Source organism: Symphalangus syndactylus, chromosome 18, assembly GCF_028878055.3.
Source record: "Symphalangus syndactylus isolate Jambi chromosome 18, NHGRI_mSymSyn1-v2.1_pri, whole genome shotgun sequence".
NCBI classification, from domain to species: Eukaryota; Metazoa; Chordata; class Mammalia; order Primates; family Hylobatidae; genus Symphalangus; species Symphalangus syndactylus.
Genome location: NC_072440.2, coordinates 63,128,245 through 63,149,047, shown reverse-complemented (window position 1 = coordinate 63,149,047; position 20,803 = coordinate 63,128,245). Strand labels below are relative to the sequence as shown.

At 49.9% G+C, this 20,803-nt stretch overlaps 1 protein-coding gene across 9 annotated transcripts in view; it reads left to right on the top strand.

The window, feature by feature from the left end:
- The window catches only part of SLC2A11 (solute carrier family 2 member 11), a 38,876-nt gene extending 22,659 nt beyond the window's left edge, over window positions 1–16,217 (top strand). For 2 of the 9 annotated variants that reach the window (XM_055254328.2, XM_055254330.2), the window contains exons 5-13: window positions 6,346–6,470; window positions 7,564–7,693; window positions 8,240–8,388; window positions 12,382–12,569; window positions 12,682–12,792; window positions 13,694–13,795; window positions 13,871–13,946; window positions 14,224–14,351; window positions 14,569–16,217. In XM_055254328.2, coding sequence (XP_055110303.1) covers window positions 6,346–6,470; window positions 7,564–7,693; window positions 8,240–8,388; window positions 12,382–12,569; window positions 12,682–12,792; window positions 13,694–13,795; window positions 13,871–13,946; window positions 14,224–14,351; window positions 14,569–14,769 — 1,210 coding nt within the window. In that variant the 3' untranslated portion in view covers window positions 14,770–16,217. Of the gene's footprint in view, window positions 1–6,345; window positions 6,471–7,563; window positions 7,694–8,239; window positions 8,389–12,381; window positions 12,570–12,681; window positions 12,793–13,693; window positions 13,947–14,223; window positions 14,352–14,568 lie in introns of all 9 variants that reach the window. The other 7 variants (XM_063623441.1, XM_063623435.1, XM_063623438.1 and 4 more) reach the window with 5 other exon arrangements.
- The last annotated feature ends 4,586 nt before the right edge of the window (window positions 16,218–20,803 follow it).

Genomic DNA, 20,803 nt, shown 5'->3' with positions numbered 1-20,803 from the left:
TGAGACCAGCCTGACCGACATGGTGAAAACCCATCTCTATTAAACATACAAAAATTAGCAGGGCGTGGTGGCACACTCCTGTAGTCCCAGCTACTCAGGAGGCTGAGGAAGGAGAATCACTTGACCCCGCAAGGCAGAGGTTGCAGTGAGCCAAGATCATACCACTGCACTCCAGCCTGGGTGACAGAACAAGACTCCATCTCAAAAAAAAAACAGAAAAAAAAAAAAAATTAACCAGTTATGGTGGCGCATGCCTGTAGACTCAGATACTTGGGAGGCTGCAGCAGGAAGATCATCCAAGCCCAGGAGATGGAGGCTGCAGTGAGCCTTGATTGTGCCACTGTACTCCAGCATGGGTGACACAGTCAGCCCATCTCAAAACAGCTGGCTTACTAGCGATCTTAGTCTATTTTTGTTGCCATAACAAAATAACTGAGACTGGGTAATGTATAAAGAACAGAAATTTACTTTCTCACAGTTCTGGAGGCTGTGAAGTCCAAGATCAAGGCACCAGCAGATTCAGTGCACTGTGAGGGCTCCTCTTTCTGCTTCCAAGATGGTGCCTTGTCCCTGTGTCCTCACATGGCAGAAAGGGTGAATGCTGTCCTCATATGGTGAAAGACAAAAGGGCAAAAGGCAAAAAGAGCCTGCCTAGTTCCCTCCAGCCCTTTTATAAAGCACTAGTTCCATCAATGAAGGTGGAGTTCTCAAGGCCTAATCAAACTCCCAAAGGCCTACCTCTAAATACTGTTGCATTGGAAATTAAATTTCAACCTGAATTTTGGAAGAGACACAAACCTTCAAACCATAGCACCAGCACAGGATCACCAAGACTGGATTAGGCCACTGGGCTCATATCTGCACCATGCGGAGTAGGGGAACAGTCGCAAACAAAAGTGGGGCTCTTCCCATGAAGAAGATGGAGGTAATAACTATTGTGTGGCTATCTCATGATACCTGGCATAAGCACAAAAGGAAGAAATTAAAAATTCAAATTTAGCACTTATGCTTATTCTAATTACATCAAATGTCTGTTCCCCTCCCCAGGACAGGGGGATGTAGTTCTTCCATTCAGCAGCTGACTGGAGCTCTGAAATGTGTTGCCATCATTGGGTGCTGAGGGTTGGTTGTGTAGGGGAATGGGTGGGTTAGTCGTCTTGGTGACAGGAAGCCCCTATTGTTCAGCCCATGTGCATTTTCTGTCCTTGCTACCCTATTTGCTTTGTTTATCACCCAATTGAGTAAGCACCAGGATGGTCAAGGAAGGCAGTTGAATGCCATCTACAGATAGAGGGTCATATTGTCCATCTGATTATGAAGAGCCTCTTTGCAGTGGGAGGGGGCTTCTGATAAGATAAGCAGAAACATATTTATGTATATTTTCAGGTTCTGGGCTAATTTTATTTTATTTTTTATTTTTTTTGAGACACAGTTTCGCTCTTGTTGCCCAGGCTGGAGGGCAATGGCGTGATCTCAGCTCACTGCAACCTCTGCCTCCCTGCCTCAGCCTCCCGAGTAGCTGGAATTACAGATGCCCACCACCACGCCTGGCTAATTTTGTATTTTTAGTAGAGACGGGGTTTCTCCATGTTGGTCAGGCTGGTCTCGAACTCCTGACCTCAGGTGATTCACCCACCTCAGCCTCCCAAAGTGCTGGGATTACAGGCGTGAGCCATGGCACCCAGCTATATTTTCAGGTTCTGGGCTAATTTTAAAATATACACCCACTTAGTGTTTCCCTGTACCTCCTTGAAACCAGTCTTCAAATTCTGCTTCATCTAAGACTTTGTCCAACCAAACCTTTTGAAAAAGGGACAGGTGGCTCCTGCCTGTAATCCCAGCACTTTGGGAGACTGAGGCGGGGGGATCACCTGAGGTCAGGAGTTCGAGACCAGCCTGGCCAACATGGTGAAACCCCATCTGTACTAAAACTACAAAAATTAGCCGGGCGTGGTGGTGGGCGCCTGTAATCCCAGCTACTCGGTAGGGTGAGGCAGGAGAATCACTTGAACCCGGGAGGCGGAGGTTGCAGTGAGCCAAGATGGCGCCACTGCACTCCAGCCCGGGTGACAGAGTGAGACTCCATCTCAAAAAAAAAAAAACACAGAAAAAGAGGCAAAAGAAGTCCATGCTAGCAGGCCGGGCGCGGTGGCTCACGCCTGTAATCCCAGCACTTTGGGAGTCCGAGGTGGGCGGATCACGAGGTCAGGAGATAGAGACCATCCTGGCTAACACGGTGAAACCCCGTCTCTACTAAAAAAATACAAAAAAATTAGCCGGGCATGGTGGCGGGCGCCTACAGTCCCAGCTACCCGGGAGGCTGAGGCAGGAGAATGGTGTGAACCCGGGAGGCAGAGCTTGCAGTGAGCTGAGATCGCGCCACTGCACTCCAGCCTGGGCGACAGAGCAAGACTCCGTCTCAAAAAAAAAAAAAAAAAAGAGCCCATACTAAACAATCTGTCTATAGGGTAAGTTTAAGTCCTTCAATACCTTTTAGGTCCAAGCTGATGTGAGTGACCTATTCATGGGACACTTTGGGGCCCACATTGGGCAAGTTTGGTTTATACCACTTCTATTCAGTGATAGAGTGCTACAGGGCACACGCAACCTTAGTAGGAGGGTGTCATACAGCACCTAGTTATGATGAGTACGTGGCCCTGTGGCATCCTGCAGCCTGGTGTTTATTCCCCACTAGGGCCTAGTGACAAGGCCAGGAGCTCTTTCTCCTTAAGAGGATAGCAGGCTGGGCATGGTGGCTCATGCCTATAATTCCAGCACTTTCGGAGGCCAAGGCAAGAGGATCTCTTGAGCCCAAGAGTTTGAGACTAGCCTGGGCAACATAGCAGAACCCCATCTCTACAAAAAAAAAAAAATAGAAAAAATTAGCCGGGCACAGTGGCACACACCTGTGGTCCCAGCTACTCAGGAGTCTAAGGTGGGAGGACCACTTGAGCCTGGGAGGTTGAGGCTGCAGTGAGCTGTTATAGCACCACTGCACTCAAGCCTGGGTGACATAGTGAGACCCTATCTCTAAATAAAAAAAAAATATATATATATATAAATATATATATATATATAAAAGAGGATAGTAATTTGCTGAAGGAGAGTAGCTCAACTAAAAAGCTTTGGTTTTGCATTGTGATCCCTTTTTAGGGTATTTTAACTGCCACTTTGAGCACCACAGGCTCTCCTAAAGCTCAAGGGTTGAGTGGCAGAGCTCTTTGAACTTGGCTTGGGGCCACGATCATGTATAGTTGCTAGTACTCTGCGACGTGAATTTGGCTTCGACCCACTAGAGAATATACTTCTCTTGCTTAGCACCACTCAAAGCTACCAAGTTTTCAAGTCACCTGATAGATGTGCCAGGTCATGACACCTGATGTGGTATTCTGCTGCCTCCAAAATGGAAAGAAGCTCACAGAGGTTTGTCCCTCCTCCTTAGAGGAAGGGGACCAAGGTGCAGCAATTTGTCATGCACTTTGGAGAAAATACGCTGCCACCTCTTAGTCCTCTAGACCTCAGGTACTTCGTTGGAGTGGCAGCCCCCTATCTCTTTATTAATCTTCTACTCTTTGTCACACCGTACCTTACCGAGACTTCTAGTGCACTTGCTGCTTCCTCTTCTCCAGGTCCTTTCTGTATGAACTCATCAAAATAGTGGGACAGCAGCATGTCCTGTGGGATGCACAGCTCCCTGTGGAATGGACTGTGGCCTACAGCTGGACAGCCGCTATATCCCTTTTTTTTTTTTGAGACGGAGTCTTGCTCTGTCACCCAGGCTAGAGTGCAGTGGTGCGACTCGGCTCACTGCAACCTCCGCCTCCTGGGTTCAAGAGATTCTCCTGCCTCAACCTCCTGAGTAGCTGGGATTACAGGCACGTGCCACCATGCCTGGCTAAATTTTGTATTTTTAGTAGAGACGGGGTTTCACTATGTTGGTCAGGCTGGTCCTGAACCCCTGACCTCAGGTGATCCACCTGCCTTGGCCCCCCCAAGCTGCTGATTACAGACGTGTGTGTGTGTGTGTGTGCGCACGTGTGTGTAGCATGGTGGGGGGAGCACAGTGGAAGAACTTGAATTTATTTATTATTTATTTATTAGATGGGTTCAAGCGATTCTCCTGCCTCAGCCTCCCCACTACCTGAGATTACAGGCGCCTGCCACCATGCCTGGCTAATTTTTGTATTTTTAGTAGAGATGGGGGTTTCACCATGTTGTCCAGGCTGGTCTCGAACTTCTGACCTCATGATCCCCCCACCTCAGCCTCCAAAAATGCTGGGATTACAGGCATGAGCTGCTGCACCTGGCTGCTGCTATATACTTAAGGCAGGTCGGTGGAGGTGTATGACTGTTTCAGCAAGGTGAATGCTAAGTGTTTTTGGCAATGTCTGTGTATTAAAATGGAGCAAAATGCACTCACTAGATTGAAGTACTTAATTATTATTAATGGATTTATTAATTCCAGTGAGGAAAATGTATATAATTATAATTATAATTATAATTATTAGTTACAATTGGAGTTACCACTGGACCAAGTTTGTTATAATCTACTGTCATTTTTTATTCTGTAGACACAAGAGACCTAAGCTTTGGCTCATATTTTATCACCAATGTGCTGGTGACTTTGAGCAGAACACTGGCCACTTCTGGTCTTCAGTTTCCCTCTCAGTACAGTGAGCTATATGATCACAGTGAGCTCTCCTGGGTAATCTGTATGACAGCACTTCTGAGCTCAATATGAGCAGCCAAAGCTAATGCTTCATCATGATGGAGCAGGTGACATTTCCAATGTCCCCTCCTTGGACTGGTGTCTGTCCCATTGACTGAGGCATTGAGACATACAGCCATTCTGAGTTGTGAGAAGTATATCTGTAATACATGGAGGAAAATATAAGGAAACTACTTGACTCTCTATGCGTCCCTTGCTTCACTCTAAAAGTCCCTGTTCTTCCTCCCTGGAGTTTTATTGAATCTCAGAAATTACATATTAGTTCCTTCATTGTTGCTGTTGAGACAGGGTCTCACTTTGTCACCGAGGCTGGAGTACAGTGGCGTGATCACGGCTCACTGCAGCCTCGTACTTTTGGGCTCCAGCAATTCTCCCACCTCAGCCTCCTGAGTAGTTGAAATTACAGGCGTGCGCCATCATGCCCGGCTAATTTTTTTTTTTTTTTTGACATGAAGTGTCACTCTTGTTGCCCCAGGCTGAAGTGCAATGGTGCAACCTCGGCTCACCACAACCTCTGCCTCTTGGGTTCAAGCGATTCTCCTGCCTCAGCCTCGAGTAGCTGGGATTGCAGGCGTGAGCCACTGCCCCCGGCCTAATTTTTTTTGTATTTTTTGTAGAGATGGGGTTTCATCACGTTGCCCTGGCTGGTCTCCTGGGATCAGGTGATCCGCCCGCTTCAACCTCCCAAAGTGTTGGGATTAAAGGCATGAGCCACCATACCCAGCCCAATTTTTATATATATTTAAAAATTATGTGTTACAACAGACCTGTAAGTGTAGGAACTCTCATCTCATTTGACAGCAAGGATACCAGTATTTGAGGTGATGACCTAATGAATGATAGAGTCAGGATTTAAATTCAGGGTCTTGGCTGGGCGCGGTGGCTCACGCCTGTAATTCCAGCACTCTGGGAGGCCAAGGCGGGTGGATCACCTGAGGTCAGGAGTTTGAGACCAGCCTGGCCAACATGGCAAAACCCCATCTCTACTAAAAATACAAAAATTAGCTGGGTGTGGTGGTATGCGCCAGTAATCCCAGCCACTCTGGAGGCTGAGGCATGAGAATAGCTTGAACCTGGGAGATAGAGGTCGCAGTGAGCCAAGATTGCACCACTACCCTCCAACGTGGATAGCAGAGCAAGACTTTGTCTCAAAAAAAAAAAAAAAAAAATCAAACTCCTGGGCTCGAGCAGTCCTCCCACCTCAGCCTCCCAAGGTGCTGGAATTACAGGCGTAAACCACCAGCCCTGGCCAGTCCCTTCATTTTAAAAAGGAGTTTGGGGAGAACAATACTTAATCTGAAGGGGGAAAGCCATACCATATGAATTCTGTTATTTCAAGCTTTGCTGTAGGCAGAAAGGAGAATAATTTGGGGGCATGGGCGGGGGAGGGGAGTGGGAATATTCACCTCAAGGCATACCATAGGCGAGCCTAGGTATAATGGTCATTTCCATTCATGCAGTTTAGACTCTTTGAAACACAGATACACACACACACATGCACACACACACGTGTGTATCTGATCAGGGCTTGTTAGAGTTGCAAAGAGTGGTCCCCAAGGATGGTCCCTCTGGACTGAACCACAGCCTCTCTTTCTGTGTGTTTCACTTCCCCCAAGGAAGAAGTCCCTCCTGGTGAATAACATCTTTGTGGTGTCGGCAGCGATCCTGTTTGGATTCAGCCGCAAAGCAGCCTCCTTTGAGATGATCATGCTGGGAAGACTGCTTGTGGGAGTCAATGCAGGTATGGGGTGGGGGCTTCTCGTCCTGCCTCTCTATGCCTATTTATTCATAAATTCATTAATTCCTTTCATTTCTTCCTTCATTTCCTCCATTTATTTATTTATTTATTTATTTATTTATTTATTTATTTATTTTGAGACGGAGTCTCTCTCTGTCGCCCAGGCTGGAGTGCGGTGGCGCAATCTCGGCTCACTGCAAGCTCCGCCTTCCAGGTTCACGCCATTCTCCTGCCTCAGCCTTCCGAGTAGCTGGGACTACAGGCGCCTGCCACCATGCCCAGCTAATTTTTTGTATTTTTAGTAGAGACGGGGTTTCACCGTGTTAGCCAGGATGGCCTCGATCTCCTGACCTCGTGATCCACCCACTTTGGCCTCTGAAAGTGCTGGGATTACAGGCGTGAGCCACCACACCAGCCTTATTTATTTATTTTTTATTTATGCCTACGTTTGTCACAAAAGGATGAAGTATAGTTTATCTTAAAAGACTCATATGACTAGATATTTAAAGTAGGTACAGAACAATGGAAAAGTTGTGTAGGGGTGGGGGAATAAGCATCTCCAAACTTATACTAACAGAAGCCCCATGTTTTGAGTAACACTCTAAGCCATGAGCTTCCTGGCAGCCAAAGTATAAAGGGATATAGAATGAGTTTTCTGATCTTCCCTCAGAAGCAGAATGGCCTGTTAGGTACTCCTCGGTTTGTGGGGCTTTTCATGTGAGAGAGCAGAATTTTGAGCACATCCACCTGGGCTTTTAGGGGCTCCAACACAGCTCCCTCAGAGCCCTTCACACTCGGGTCCCAGTGATGGGACCTAGGAAGGTCCCATGAACATGTGGGACTGTGGCCAGGGACCAGGATGGGAGCCGATCTGAGAAAGCCCTCTCTCAGAAGTTGTGAGGAGTAGAGTTGGGATCCTGTCGGCCCTTCAGCAGGTGAAGCAGAACCCCTGAGTGTGGGGGTGAGGGATCAGCCCTCAGTGCCAGGATCCAGTTGAGTGGCTGGACAGTGCTGAGTGGGGCAGGGGAGACAGGCCGATGTTGTGGAGGAGGGTCCCAGCTGGTAGCTGATGTGCCTCTGCTGTGCACACGTCCAGGCGTCAGCATGAACATCCAGCCCATGTACCTGGGGGAGAGCGCCCCTAAGGAGCTCCGAGGAGCTGTGGCCATGAGCTCAGCCATCTTTACCGCCCTGGGGATCGTGATGGGACAGGTGGTCGGACTCAGGTAAGCACCCCTCCCCCACACGCATTGAGTATTTCGGAGATACCAGTAAAAGCGTTTCTTCACCTAAATGTCTCCACTACCCACTCGTAGATTAAAGCATCGTTGCTTTGCATGAAGGCATCGAATCCTCTATCCACATCTCTCCTGCCAATTCACAAAATGGGTATCAGTCAACACACTGCAATGTGAATCACCTTTTCCCATCCTCTCCAGGTCAGGGAGCAAAGAACAGGTCTTGACAGAGGAGAGGGTGAAGATTTGGGCTTTCAAAGAGAAACGTGTTCCAGTCGTTCCAGAAAAAAGAGGAGAAGGCAGAGCCTGGACCCTTGGGAAGAGGAGTTGCTAGGGATGAGGTGGGGCAGTGGCCCTGTCCTCTCTTGGTCCCAACCTGGGTGGAAAGGATCTTGATGTTCAGACCCAGACTTGGATAGGAAGAGGCACGGGGCAATTGCAGACCCTCTGCAGGGAGGTGTGCAGGTGGGCAGGAGAGCAGGGTGGTAGGACTCTGGCAAAGAGGCGTCTGGCCCGGCCTCTCCTTCTCCTTAGGGAGCTCCTAGGTGGCCCTCAGGCCTGGCCCCTGCTGCTGGCCAGCTGCCTGGTGCCTGGGGCGCTCCAGCTCGCCTCCCTGCCTCTGCTCCCTGAAAGCCCGCGCTACCTCCTCATTGACTGTGGAGACACCGAGGCCTGCCTGGCAGGTGAGTCTCTGTCCTTGGGATCCCAGACTGCCCTTGACCAAGGGGTGCATCTCCCCAGAGTATATGGGTCCCCATTTTGTAGGTTTCATTTATCAAGGAAAAGCTATCCCTCTCTTTGTGCCTCAATTTCATGATCTGCCCATACCTGCCTTCCATCAGAACTCTATCAAGTGGCTGTCCTAACTGCCAGGCAGCAGAATGGATCAGACCTAGCCACTGTTATTCAAGTACTCCAGAGTGGTGCGGAGAAACACACGCGCGCGCGCGCACACACACACACACACACACACACGGTGAAACACCTGTGCGAGACCTCACTTACCCAATGCCAACTGGGTGATGGTCATCTTATCAGTTAAGCTATAGTAAGAATGCCTAAGGAACAATCGCAACATTTCTGCTTTAAAGCAACAATTATTTACTGCATCTTTTATTCATGTACTTGCCTGGGTGGCTGCACAGCCCTGCTGATCTCAGCTGGGCTAGTTCACAGTGTGGGATGGGGGAGGGGGGCAGTGGTGAGGTTCAGCTGCGGGTTGGCCGGTCTAGGCTGGTCTGGACTGGAGCCATTCAGCTTTGCTGCACTTTTTGTCCTCTCACTTTTGGTACCAACGAGTTAGCCTAGGAATAGTATGGTGATGGCAGAGAAACAAGAAAGCAAATCCAGTTGCATAAGCGCTTTCCAAACCTTTGGTCCCCTCAACATTCCATTGGCCAAAGCGAGTCAGTCATGCTGCCGAATCCCAAGTCAAGGGATGGGAAAATTGATGGCATATCCTCTCCCATCGCAAGGGGTGTGGATTGAAGGAGGGGTGAAGACCAGGGCCCATTAGTGTACTCTTCTCTGTCACCATGGCCACAGTTATTACTTATGTCTCTCCTCTGTGCAAAATGTGTTCAGTCCCATCCCAGGATCCCCCAAAGTCTCATCCAATCATGGCATCAGGCTTGAAGTCCCAGATCTCAGACCACATTAAGTCTATATGGGCCTTTTCTTGATCCAGAAACCTAGGATCTAGAAAGATAAGTCTTCTTCCCTTCCCACACTCAGCATGCAATGGTGAAAAGTAAGATGAGGTAACCAAAATTAATGCTCTTATTTCAAAAACGAGGAAGCAAGGCAGGCACGGAGCAGTCACTAATCTGTAACAATTCTGAAGTGCCCCTAGGAAAATATGGCCATGTCCCCTGCCTTGGGGGTAGGGAGTATTTGTTCAAGTTCCAGCTCTGTCCCCTGCCCCCTAGGAAGGGCACCCCAGGCCATGGTTCTTTTATTATTTTTGATTTTTTTTTAATTTTTAGAGACAGATTCTCACTTGTCCAGGCTGGAGTGCTGTAGCTGTTCACAGGCATGACCCCATTGTTGAACAGCATGGAAATTTTCTTCTTTTTTGTTTTTTTTTTGTTTTTTGTTTTGTTTTGTTTTGTTTGGGACAGGGTCTCACTCTGTCACCCAGGCTGGAGTGGTGTGATCTCAGTTCACTGCAACCTCCACCTCCCAGGCCCAATCAATTCTCCCACCTCAGCCTCCTGAGTAGCTGGGACTACTGGCCCGTGCCACCACGCTTGGCTAATTTTTTTTTATTATTGTATTTTTTGTAAAGATGGAGTTTCACCTTTTTGCCTGGGCAGGTCTCAAACTCCTGAGCTCAAGTGATCCACCCCCTTTGGCCTCCCAAAGTGCTTGGATTATAGGCGTGAGCCATTGTATCCGGCTAGCACGGGAGTTTTGAACTGTCCCATTTCCAACCTGGGCCAGTGCATTCCTCCTTAGGCAGCCTGGTGGTCCCTGCTCCTGGGACGTCACTATATGGATGCTGAACTTAGTGCAGACACCTGATCTGCCTAGCGTACTACAACCCAGAGCTCCTGGGCCCAGGCGATCCTCCTGCCTCAGCCTCCTGAGTAGCTGGGACTCTAGGCACACACCACTATGTGTGGCTCTCCATGCTTCTTGCCTCTGCCCTCTGAGATGTTTTTCCTTTTCTATCAACTTCTTTGATTCCTTCTGAAGAGGGTGTTGCACAATGCGCTGCTTTTGATGGTTGAGCAAATTTCTCAGCCTGCTTCCTGCCTACAGAGAGTTGGGGCAGGCCAGGCGCCAGCTCACGCCTGTAATCCCAGGGAGGCCGAGGCGGGCGGATCATGAGGTCAAGAGATGGAGACCAGCCTGGCCAACATGGTGAAACCCCATCTCTACTAAAAATACAAAAATTAGCTGGGTATGGTGGCACGTACCTGTAATCCCAGCTACTAGGGAGGCTGAGGCAGGAGAATTGCTTGAACCCGAGAGTCAGAGGTTGCAGTGAGCCAAGATGGTGCCACTGCACGCTGCACTCTGGCCTGGTGACAGAGTGAGACTCCATCTCAAAAAAAAAAAAAAAAAAAAAAGAAAAGAAAAGAAAGTTGGGGCACAGAAGTCTTTATATTTCAAATTGTCCTGGTCTTTTTTTTGTCCAAACTGGCAGAGCTTTTGCCAATACAACTTTCTCAAAAATGATGTGAGTTTTCTGTGTATTTGAGGTTTTCTCATGTGCCAACAAACCACGCTCACAATTATTTTTGAGACAGGCTTCTCTCTCAAGGCCTAATTGCTGGTATTTAGGGTATGTCAGGCTACCGTGAACCAACGCCCTCAAGCCTCCTAAATGCCTCCTTTTCTAGCTGTGAGGGCCTATGAGGCACACCCTTGACTTGATCTTTACTGTGAGTCCATGGCTTCCTGGCAGTGCTCTGGATTTGATCTTTGCTCACAGGCTGTTACTTAATTTGGGATTCTTTTGCTAGCTGGAGAGGATAGAGGCGAGAAAACATTTTTTGTTGTTTTCAACTAACCCAGTGTTTCTGAAATATGCTACGTGTAATTAAATTTTGTTGCCTCTGAATTCTGCTTGCAAACTGGCCAGTTATTTTCTGAGCTAATTCTTTATGTCTTACAGCAAACTTAGAATATTCATCTAACAGCAACCAGTTCATGCTTTCAATATTTGGAGTTTTCTTTGCTCAAGTCCATAAGTTCACTGAGCCCATTTTCTTTCTTCCGTGTTACTGCACTATATAACATAGCTTTTCATTTCTCCAACCTCATCGCCATCCTCTGCCTTGTCTTGGAACTGATACCATATTTCACAGGTCTTTGTTATGGTAGCACCCACTCCTGTTGCCAATTTATTGATCAGCTTTCTATTGCTGACTAATCGATGGTCATAACATCTTGGTGGTAAAGAAACAAACAAAAAAAAGCAATTATTTAGCCTAAGCCTCTAAGTCCTCTGGGCTGGGCTGATCTAGGATGGTTCTGGCTGATGGCTCTGCTGATCTTGGTCATTCCTGCAACTGCAGCTCAGCTGGGCATTGGCTGATCTAGAACAGTCCCAGCGAGGGTGGCTCAGCTGGGCCCCTTTGGCTGTCCATGTCTCTTGTCATCCTCCTGGCTAGCCTGGAATGTTCTCATGAAGGCAGAAGAGCAAGTAGAAGTGAGCAAGGCCTCTTAAGGCTTAGGCTGGAACATGGCACGCCCTCACTGCAGCCTCATCCTATTGGCCGTGCCTGGAGCCAGGAGCAGGGATGTAGGCAGTACTTGCCCCTTTAGTGGCAGGAACTGCAAAATCACACAGCAGGCAGTGTGGGTGCAGGGAGGGGTGAAGAATTGGGTTTGATAATGTACTGCAATAGTCATGTCCTGTCTGATATGTCCGCAGAACCCTGAGTTTCTTTCTAAAGCCTTTTTTCATCCATGGTGGCAACACCCCAACAGCCCTGAGAAATGTCAGGGCCAGGAAGATCATCTCCATCTGACCAGGGAGGCAAACAGAGACAGAGAGATTGAGAGAGACAGAGGCAGAGAGAGAGACACACACACACACAGACAGACTCAGAGATAGAGAGTGAGCCAAGAAGGAAAGGAATGGTGGGATGGAGGGGGGCGTCCCTGTAGGGGGACCAAAGAGGGGCTTGGGGACGGGGAGCTCAGTACCCTCTTCCCTGGCTCAGCACTACGGCGGCTGCGGGGCTCCAGGGACTTGGCAGGGGAGCTGGAGGAGCTGGAGGAGGAGCGCGCTGCCTGCCAGGGCTGCCGTGCCCGGCGCCCATGGGAGCTGTTCCAGCATCGGGCCCTGAGGAGACAGGTGACAAGCCTCGTGGTGCTGGGCAGTGCCATGGAGCTCTGTGGGAATGACTCGGTGAGACCCCTGCCCCGCCCCACACCCTGGGCCCCGGGGACTTGGTGTTGCAGGCCGCTGGGAGCCATGGGAGGTGGAAGGGAGCCCAGGCCTGAAAGCTACCCTCTCCCAGGTGTACGCCTACGCCTCCTCTGTGTTCCGGAAAGCAGGAGTGCCGGAAGCGAAGATCCAGTACGCGATCATCGGGACTGGGAGCTGCGAGCTGCTCATGGCGGTTGTTAGTGTGAGTCTGGAGGGCGCCCTTCCTCCACCAGCCCTGCGGGGAGGGACCCCCAGGTCCTCTGCATTAAACCAGTTTACACTCCAGCCTATGGTGTTGAAATGCAGTGAGGGGCCAGGTGCGGTGGCTCATGCCTGTAATCCCAGCACTTTGGGAGGCCGAGGCGGGTGGATCACGAGGTCAGGAGTTCGAGACCAGCCTGGCCAACATAGTGAAACCCAGTCTCTACTAAAAAATACAAAAAATTATCTGGGCGTGGTGGCGGACACCTGTAATCCCAGGTACTTGGGAGGCTGAGGCAGGAGAATCACATGAACCCAGTAGGTGGAGGTTGCAGTGAGCCGAGATGGTGCCATTGCACTCCAGCCCAGGCAATAGGGCTGAGGTGGGATCAGGAGTTCGAGACCAGCCTGGGCAACATGGTGAAACCCCATCTCTACAAAAAATACAAAAATTAGCCAGGCGTGGTGGTCTTCGCCTGTAGTGTTAGCTACTGGAGAGGCTGAGGTGGGAGGATCACTTGAGCCTAGGAGGTTGAGACTGCAGTAAACCGAGATTGTGCCACTGCACTCCAGCCTGGGTTGGACCAATGAGACCCTGTCTCAGCTCAGTGAGACCAGTAAGACCCTGTCTCAATCAATCAATCAATGCAGCGAGTTAGAGAGCACCTATTGAGCATCTATGGTTTGCGGGTCACTTCCAGCACCATTTTGAGAGGCAGAAACTGGCTGAAGTTGGGTGATTGATTGACCAAGTTCCTTTAGGAAATTAATAAAGTCACAATGAAGCAATAAACTACCCTCACCTCCACCACCAGCTTTCTCAGGAGACCCCTTTTCATTGCCTGCCCCAGACCTCGGGGACCATGGCTGGATGTGTGGGTCTGCGCTTTCTGCCTTTGCAGTGTGTGGTAATCGAGAGGGTGGGTCGGCGCGTGCTGCTCATCGGCGGGTACAGCCTGATGACCTGCTGGGGGAGCATCTTCACTGTGGCCCTGTGCCTGCAGGTAGCTGGGGTGGATGAGGGCTGGGGGGTCCAGGCCGGGCTGACTTCCACCTCACCCCCACCCCGTCCACGGCAGAGCTCCTTCCCCTGGACACTCTACCTGGCCATGGCCTGCATCTTTGCCTTCATCCTCAGCTTTGGCATTGGCCCTGGTGAGTGGGCCCAAGGGGCTCTGGGCATCCGTCATCACATAGAAGGAGTGATGGGTGCCTGGGTGCACAGTGGGTGGGTGTGAATGCAATGTTCCCTGCAGGCCCTCAGAGACCACCTCGTGCTGGGGCTTCTGGGAGGGAATGGCAGGAGGAGAGCACTGAGGGGCCCCCCATACAGACTGGGCCTGGGCTCCCACTCCCATGTCTGGGCTGGGGTTGGGGAGAGGCAGGCAGGGAGCCCTGGCCAGCAGCCCCCTGTCCCTGCCCCTCCTTCCAGCCGGAGTGACGGGGATCCTGGCCACAGAGCTGTTTGACCAGACGGCCAGGCCTGCTGCCTGCATGGTCTGCGGGGCGCTCATGTGGCTCATGCTCTTCCTGGTCGGCCTGGGATTTCCGTTCATCATGGTAGGCCCGCCCCTCCTGCTGGGGGCCCTGCCTTAGGCTGTGTCCCTGTCATCCTGAGAACCCCAGCGGGAGGCTTCCATCCAGGGAGACTGAGACTGAAAGGGAGGGGTCTTAGGGGAGCAGAGGGGGGCAAATCCCTCCTCACGACCTGTCATGGGCCTTCCGTTTAGGGGTTGATGGAGCCACACCAGGTCTTGGGGTCTCTTTTAATCCGCAGGAGGCCTTGTCCCACTTCCTCTATGTCCCTTTCCTTGGTGTCTGTGTCTGTGGGGCCATCTACACTGGCCTGTTCCTTCCTGAGACCAAAGGCAAGACCTTCCAAGAGATCTCCAGGGAATTACACAGACTCAACTTCCCCAGGCGGGCCCAGGGCCCCACATGGAGGAGCCTGGAGGTTATCCAGTCGACAGAACTCTAGTCCCAAAGGGGTGGCCAGAGCCAAAGCCAGCTACTGTCCTGTCCTCTGCTTCCTGCCAGGGCCCTGGTCCTCACTCCCTCCCGCATTCCTTTGTTTAAGGAGTGTTTACTGAGCACCCTTTGTGTGCAGACATAGCTCCAGGTGCCTAGCAATCAATGGTGAGAGTGGTGTTCCAGGCTGAAGGTAATTAACTGACAGAAAATCAGTAACAACATAATTACAGGCTGGTTGTGGCAGCTCATGACTGTAATCCCAGCACTTTGGGAGGCCAAGGTGGGAGGATCAATTGAGGCCAGAGTTTGAAACCAGCCTAGGTAACATAGTGAGACCCCCTATCTCTACAAAACATTTAAAAAATTAGCTGGGCATGGTGGTATGTGCTAACAGCTCTAGCTACTCAGGAGGCTGAGGCAGCAGGATCACTGGAGTCCAAGAGTTCAAGGTAGCAGTAAGCTACGATCACACCATGCCAGACTGGGTGACAGAGGGAGATTTCATCTCTTTAAAACATAATAATTACAGACTCAGGAAATGCAGTGAAAGAAAAATACAGGTTGGCCAGGTGAGGTAGCTGATGCCTGTAATCCCAGCACTTTGGGAGGCCAAGATGGGAGGATTGCTTTGAGACCAGGAGTTTGAGACCAGCCTGGGCCACATAGTAAGATCCTGTTTCTACCAAAAAAAAAAAAAAATTAGCTGGGTGTGGTGGTATATGCCTGTGGTCCCAGCTACTCAGGAGGCTGAAATGGGAGGATCACTTGAGCCTGGGAGGTCGAGGCTGCAGTGAGTCCTAATTGAGCCATTGCACTCCAGCCTGGACAACAGAAAGAGACGATGTTTCAAAAAAAAATAAATACAGGTTGTAGTGGGTATGGGTATGCATACCAGGAAGCCCGCCCTAGTCTGAGAGGGGAGTGGTGAGAAAAGAATTTTCTGAGGAATTGATGTTTTTAATCAACTTTATTGAGGTATAATTTATACATAATCAACTGCAGCCATTTTAAGTATATATTTGGCGAGTTTTGAGTTTTAAGTATAGTTTTGGCGAGTGTATACACTTGTGAAACACCACTGCAATCAAGATGGAACATTTACCCTGCCCCAAGGCACCCACATGCCCGTGTGCTATCAATAACCACCCCAGCTCCAGACCCGGGGAACCACTGACCTGCTTTCTGCCTCAATTAGTGAAATTTGCCTTTTTTCAGAATCTGAAGTCATTCCATACTGTATGTACACATTTGTGTCTGGCTTGGCTCCAGATAAAGTTTTTGGGAATCATGTATGCTGCTGCACGTATTAGGAGAGACTCCTTTGTATTGCTGAGTAGTATTCCCCTCTGTGGCTAGACCATGATTTATTTATCCATCTTCCTGTTGGTGAACATTTTGGCTGTTTCTAATTCTTGGCCATCATGAATAAAACTGCTGTGAACGTTCCTACAAAAATCATTGTCTAAACATATGTTTTTATTTCTTTTGTGTCTTAGTCCATCGGGCTGCTATAACTAAGAACCATAGCCTGGGTGGCTTATAAACAACAGAAATTTATTTTTCATGGTTCTGGAGGCTGGGAAGTCCAAGATCAAGGTGCCAGTGGATTCAGTGTCTGCTGAGGGCCCGTGTCTTGATTCATAGATGGCGGTCTTCTTGCTGTGTCCTCCTAGACATGGCAGAAGGGGCAAGGGAGCTCTCTAGGGTCTCTTTCATAAGGGCACCAATCTCATTCATGCAGGCTCTGCCCTCATGACCTAATCACCTCCCAAGAGGCCCCAAGGCCCTACCTCCAAGTACCATCATGCAAGGGATTAGGTTTCAAGGTGTGAACCTGGGGAGGACATAAACAGTCAGTCTAGCTTTTTGGGTAAGTGAATTGCTGGGCTTAATAATAAATGTATATTTAACTGTATAAAAATTGTTTTCCAAAGTGGTTGATTATACTATTTCACATTCTCATTAATAATGTATGAGTTCTGGATACTCCAAATCCTCATCAGCACTTGGTATTGTTGGTCTTTTCAATTTAGCCATTCTAGTGAGTGTGTAGTGGTATCTTGTCGTTTAATTGTGGTATTTCCCTGATGACTAATAATGTTTGACATCTTTTCATGTGCTCGGTATGGCCACTTGTGGGTTTTCTTTTATGAATAATTTGTTCAAATATTTTGTCTACTTTTTTTTTTTTTTTTTGAGACAGGGTTCTCTCTCTGTCACCCAGGCTGGAGGGCAGTGGAATGATCTCAGCTCATTGCAACCTCTGCCTCCTGGACTCAAGCGATCCTCCCACCTCAGCCCCGCAAGTAGGTGGGACCACAGGTGTAAGCCACCATGCCCTGCTAATTTTTGTATTTTTGGTAGAGATGGGATTTTGCCATGTTGGCCAGGCAGGTTTCAAACTCCTGACATCAAGTGATCCACCCACCTTGGCTTCCCAAAGTGCTGGGATTACAGGCGTGAGCCACCACACCCAGCCCTTATCTGCTATTTCTATCAGGTTGGTTGTCATTATTTTTGAAATGAGGGCATTTTTTATACATTCTGGAAGCTAGTACTTTGTTAAATATATAGTATTGTAAATATTTTCCTGCAGTCTGTAGCTTGCCTTTTTTATTTTCTTAATGCTACCTAAGAGCAGAATTTTTTTTTTTTTTTTGAGATGGAATCTCGCTCTGTCACCAAGGCTGGAGGGCAGTGGCGCAATCTCGGCTCACTGCAGCCCCGCCTCCTGGGTTTAGGCAATTCTCCTGCCTCAGCCTCCTGAGTAGCTGGGACTACAGGCATGTGCTGCCACGCTCTGCTGATTTTTTTGTATTTTTAGTAGAGACGGGGTATCACCATGTTGGCCAGGATGGTCTTGATCTCCTGACCTCGTGATCCGCTCACCTCGGCCTCGCAAATTGCTGGGATTACAGGCGTGAGCCACCTGGCCCGACTGAGCAGAAATTTTTATTTTGGTAAAGTCTGATTTATCAGTTTTTGGTTTTTGTGATTCATGTTTTTTGTGCCATAAGATATCTTTGCCTATGGCAATGTTGCAAAGATTTTCTTCCAAACGTTGGATAGTTTTAGCTTTTACACTTATGTTGCTGATGATGAATTTCAAGTTAATTTTTGGGTATGGTGTGAGGGGTTGAGGTTCCTTTTTTTTGTGTGGGGGGACAGGGTCTCACTGTGTTTTGCCCATACTGGAGTGCAAGTGACGTGATCTCAGCTCACTGCAACCTCTACCTTCCAGACTCAAGCAATCCTCCCACCTCAGCCTCCTGAGTAGCTGGGACTACAGGTGCGTGCCACCATGCCTGGCTAATTTTTTTTTTTTTTTTTTGAGGCGGAGTCTCGCTCTTTCGTCCAAGCCGGACTGCAGTGGTGCTATCTCGGCTCACTGCAACCTCCGCCTCCCGGGTTCACGCCATTCTCCTGCCTCAGCCTCCCGAGTAGCTGGGACTACAGGCGCCCGCCACCGCGCCCGGCTAGCCTGGCTAATTTTTGTTTTGTTTTGTTTTATTGTTTTTCTTTGTTTTTTGTAGAGACAGGCTTTTGCCGTGTTATTCAGACTGGTTCTGAACTCATGGACTCAAGCCATTCGTCTGCCAAAGTGCTGGGATTACAGGAATGAGTCACCACGCCTGGCCCTTTTTTCTTTTCTTTCTTTTTTTTTGAAACGGCTATCTGCACCATTTGCTTAAAAAAAAGCCATCTTTTCTTCATTATTTTACTTTGGTGCCTAAATAAAGAAAATCAATGGACTACTGTTGTATAAGAAAGAATTTGGCTTTTGTCAGGAAACAGTGACGGTTAAAGAGAAGTGGTGGGGCCGTGCGTTCTCTGGGGGGAGAGAAATCTCTGGGTTGGGGGGTCAGTAGAGGTCTCAGGGAGAAGGTGACTCTGAGCTGGCTTCCCACGGATAGGCTCAGCTGGGGGCCTTTTAAAAGCTAGAGCCTTGGTGGCACGTGCCTGTAGTCCCAGCTACTCGGGAGGCTGAGGTGGGAGGATCTCTGGAGCCCAAGAGTTGGAGATTACCCTGAGCTATGATTGCACCAGTGCACTCCAGCCTGGGCCACAGAGTGAGCCCTTGTTTCTACTAAAAAAAGAAAAAAAAAGGCTGGAGCCACTGGGAGGCAGCAGCATTGCAGGATGGGATTGAAGCCCCCGTATCCAGTCACTGTGGACTCTTCAGGAGGCAGGGGCAGCCCTCCCAGGAGCCCTGTGTGTGGTCACTTTGCCCCTCTGTGTCCCTCCACCCTGATCCTGCCTCTGTTGACCTGCTCCCCAGTTTACCTTTGTGCTCCAAATGACTTCCCTGGCCGCCCTGGCTGCAGATCTCCAACGTACAGTCATGAGTAAGAATCCGTTGACAGGCACCCCTGAGATCCTGGCGTACATGCCACAAGCAGAGCAGGCATTATGTGACACCCAGGTCCTGGCCTGCCTCGGACACACTTGGTGCCCTGGTCCCCAGCCTGAGCCCTGCCCTCTCACTCACCACCCACCCAGCTGGAATTGGCTCTGGCCACTCTGGGAGGGCAGGGTGGGGGTTGCAAGTCCCTTGTTACCCAGGGAGCCCCTCAGTTAGGGAGAGGAGACAGGGTCTCAGGACAGGACCTTGAAGACAAGGAAGGGCAGTGCAGAGAGGGGTGAGAGAGCCAGACTGGGTTTCTAGGGGGTGGTCCAGGGTGGGAGCTGACCTGCCTCTGCTGAGACTGCGCTCCAGGTGTGAGCATCGATGTCTGGCCCATGTAGCTGGAGAGGAGCCACAGCCATGCTCCCCAGCTCCAGCCCACCTCCCCAGACCCCAGACCCAGTGTGGCCTCTCCCCACCTCCCAGAGCATGTGGTCAGGCCCCTCTCCTAGCCCAAATCCCTCCCTCATTTGCTAATTACCAGGACCTACATGTCCCAGCTTCCCAGGGCCAGGAGACAGGGCCCCGCCCATCTGGCAGGCTCAAATTGGCTGCCTGGCTGCCGGGATCCAGGTGGCGCTCACAAGGATCTGGGCTTGCACAGCCTCCAAAGGGCCGTTGTCCATTCTCTTGTATTTGTTCTCATCCTCTCCTGTCTTGGACCCTCTGAGTCTCTGGTTCTGTCTTGTTGGGACCCAGATCATTCTGTGCCTCAGCCAAATCATTTTTCCCTTCAGTTTACACATCCACCTAGGGTCCACTACATCCAAAGGCTTCCGCCTCAGTCCTTGTCCTCGGGCTGTGCCCAGGGTTGTGAGGATGGCAGTGGTCCTTACCTTGCAAAACAGTCTCCCAATAACAACAATGTTCAGGGATAACATCTATGGAGGGCTTTCTACGTATCAGGACCATTCTGAGTATCTTCCAAGTGTTAGCTCCTTTAATCCTGGAAAAGACCCCATGAAATTAGTACTTTTGTTACCCCTGTTGTACATATGAGAGACTGAGTAAAAGCCGGTGGCTTGTCTAGGGTCACACAGCTAACTGGAATGGCCAGGAGTAGACCTGGTGACCATGGACCCCAGACCTTGTTCACTGCACACACTGCGTCTGGGGCCTCGCCTGGTACCTGAGGTCCGTGGCACACTGGTGCTGATCAATCAGAGTGCTCATGGGAAGTGTAGTCTAGAGTCTGTGTGCTTCCTGATCTCCTTGATCTCCATTTTATTGAGGAGGCCTTTAGAGGCCACCCGAGGGGTCCAGAGTGATCCTGTGGATTAGCAGTGGAGCTGAGCTTGAGCCAGTGCTCTTCAGGGGTCGTGTTCTGCCCCCATTCTCTGGTTCATTCTGCAGGTAGCAGGGAATCATTGAAGATTAGAGAGAATCAAACACCTAGAGAGAGACGACTCTGCCCGGGGAGCCCAGGCTCCTGTCTGGGTGCACACTCCAGGGCTAGATGGTGACTTCTCAGCTACTCTAGCTTCATAGGCTCATAGTGCATGTGAGCACTCATGTGGACACACACACACGTGCACGTGCACACACATGGACACACACACACCGCTGTCTTTGGAATCAGACCATGAAAATGCTTCCTCAGAGGCCTAGGGGTGAGGAAGCTGAGAGGTGAGTTGTG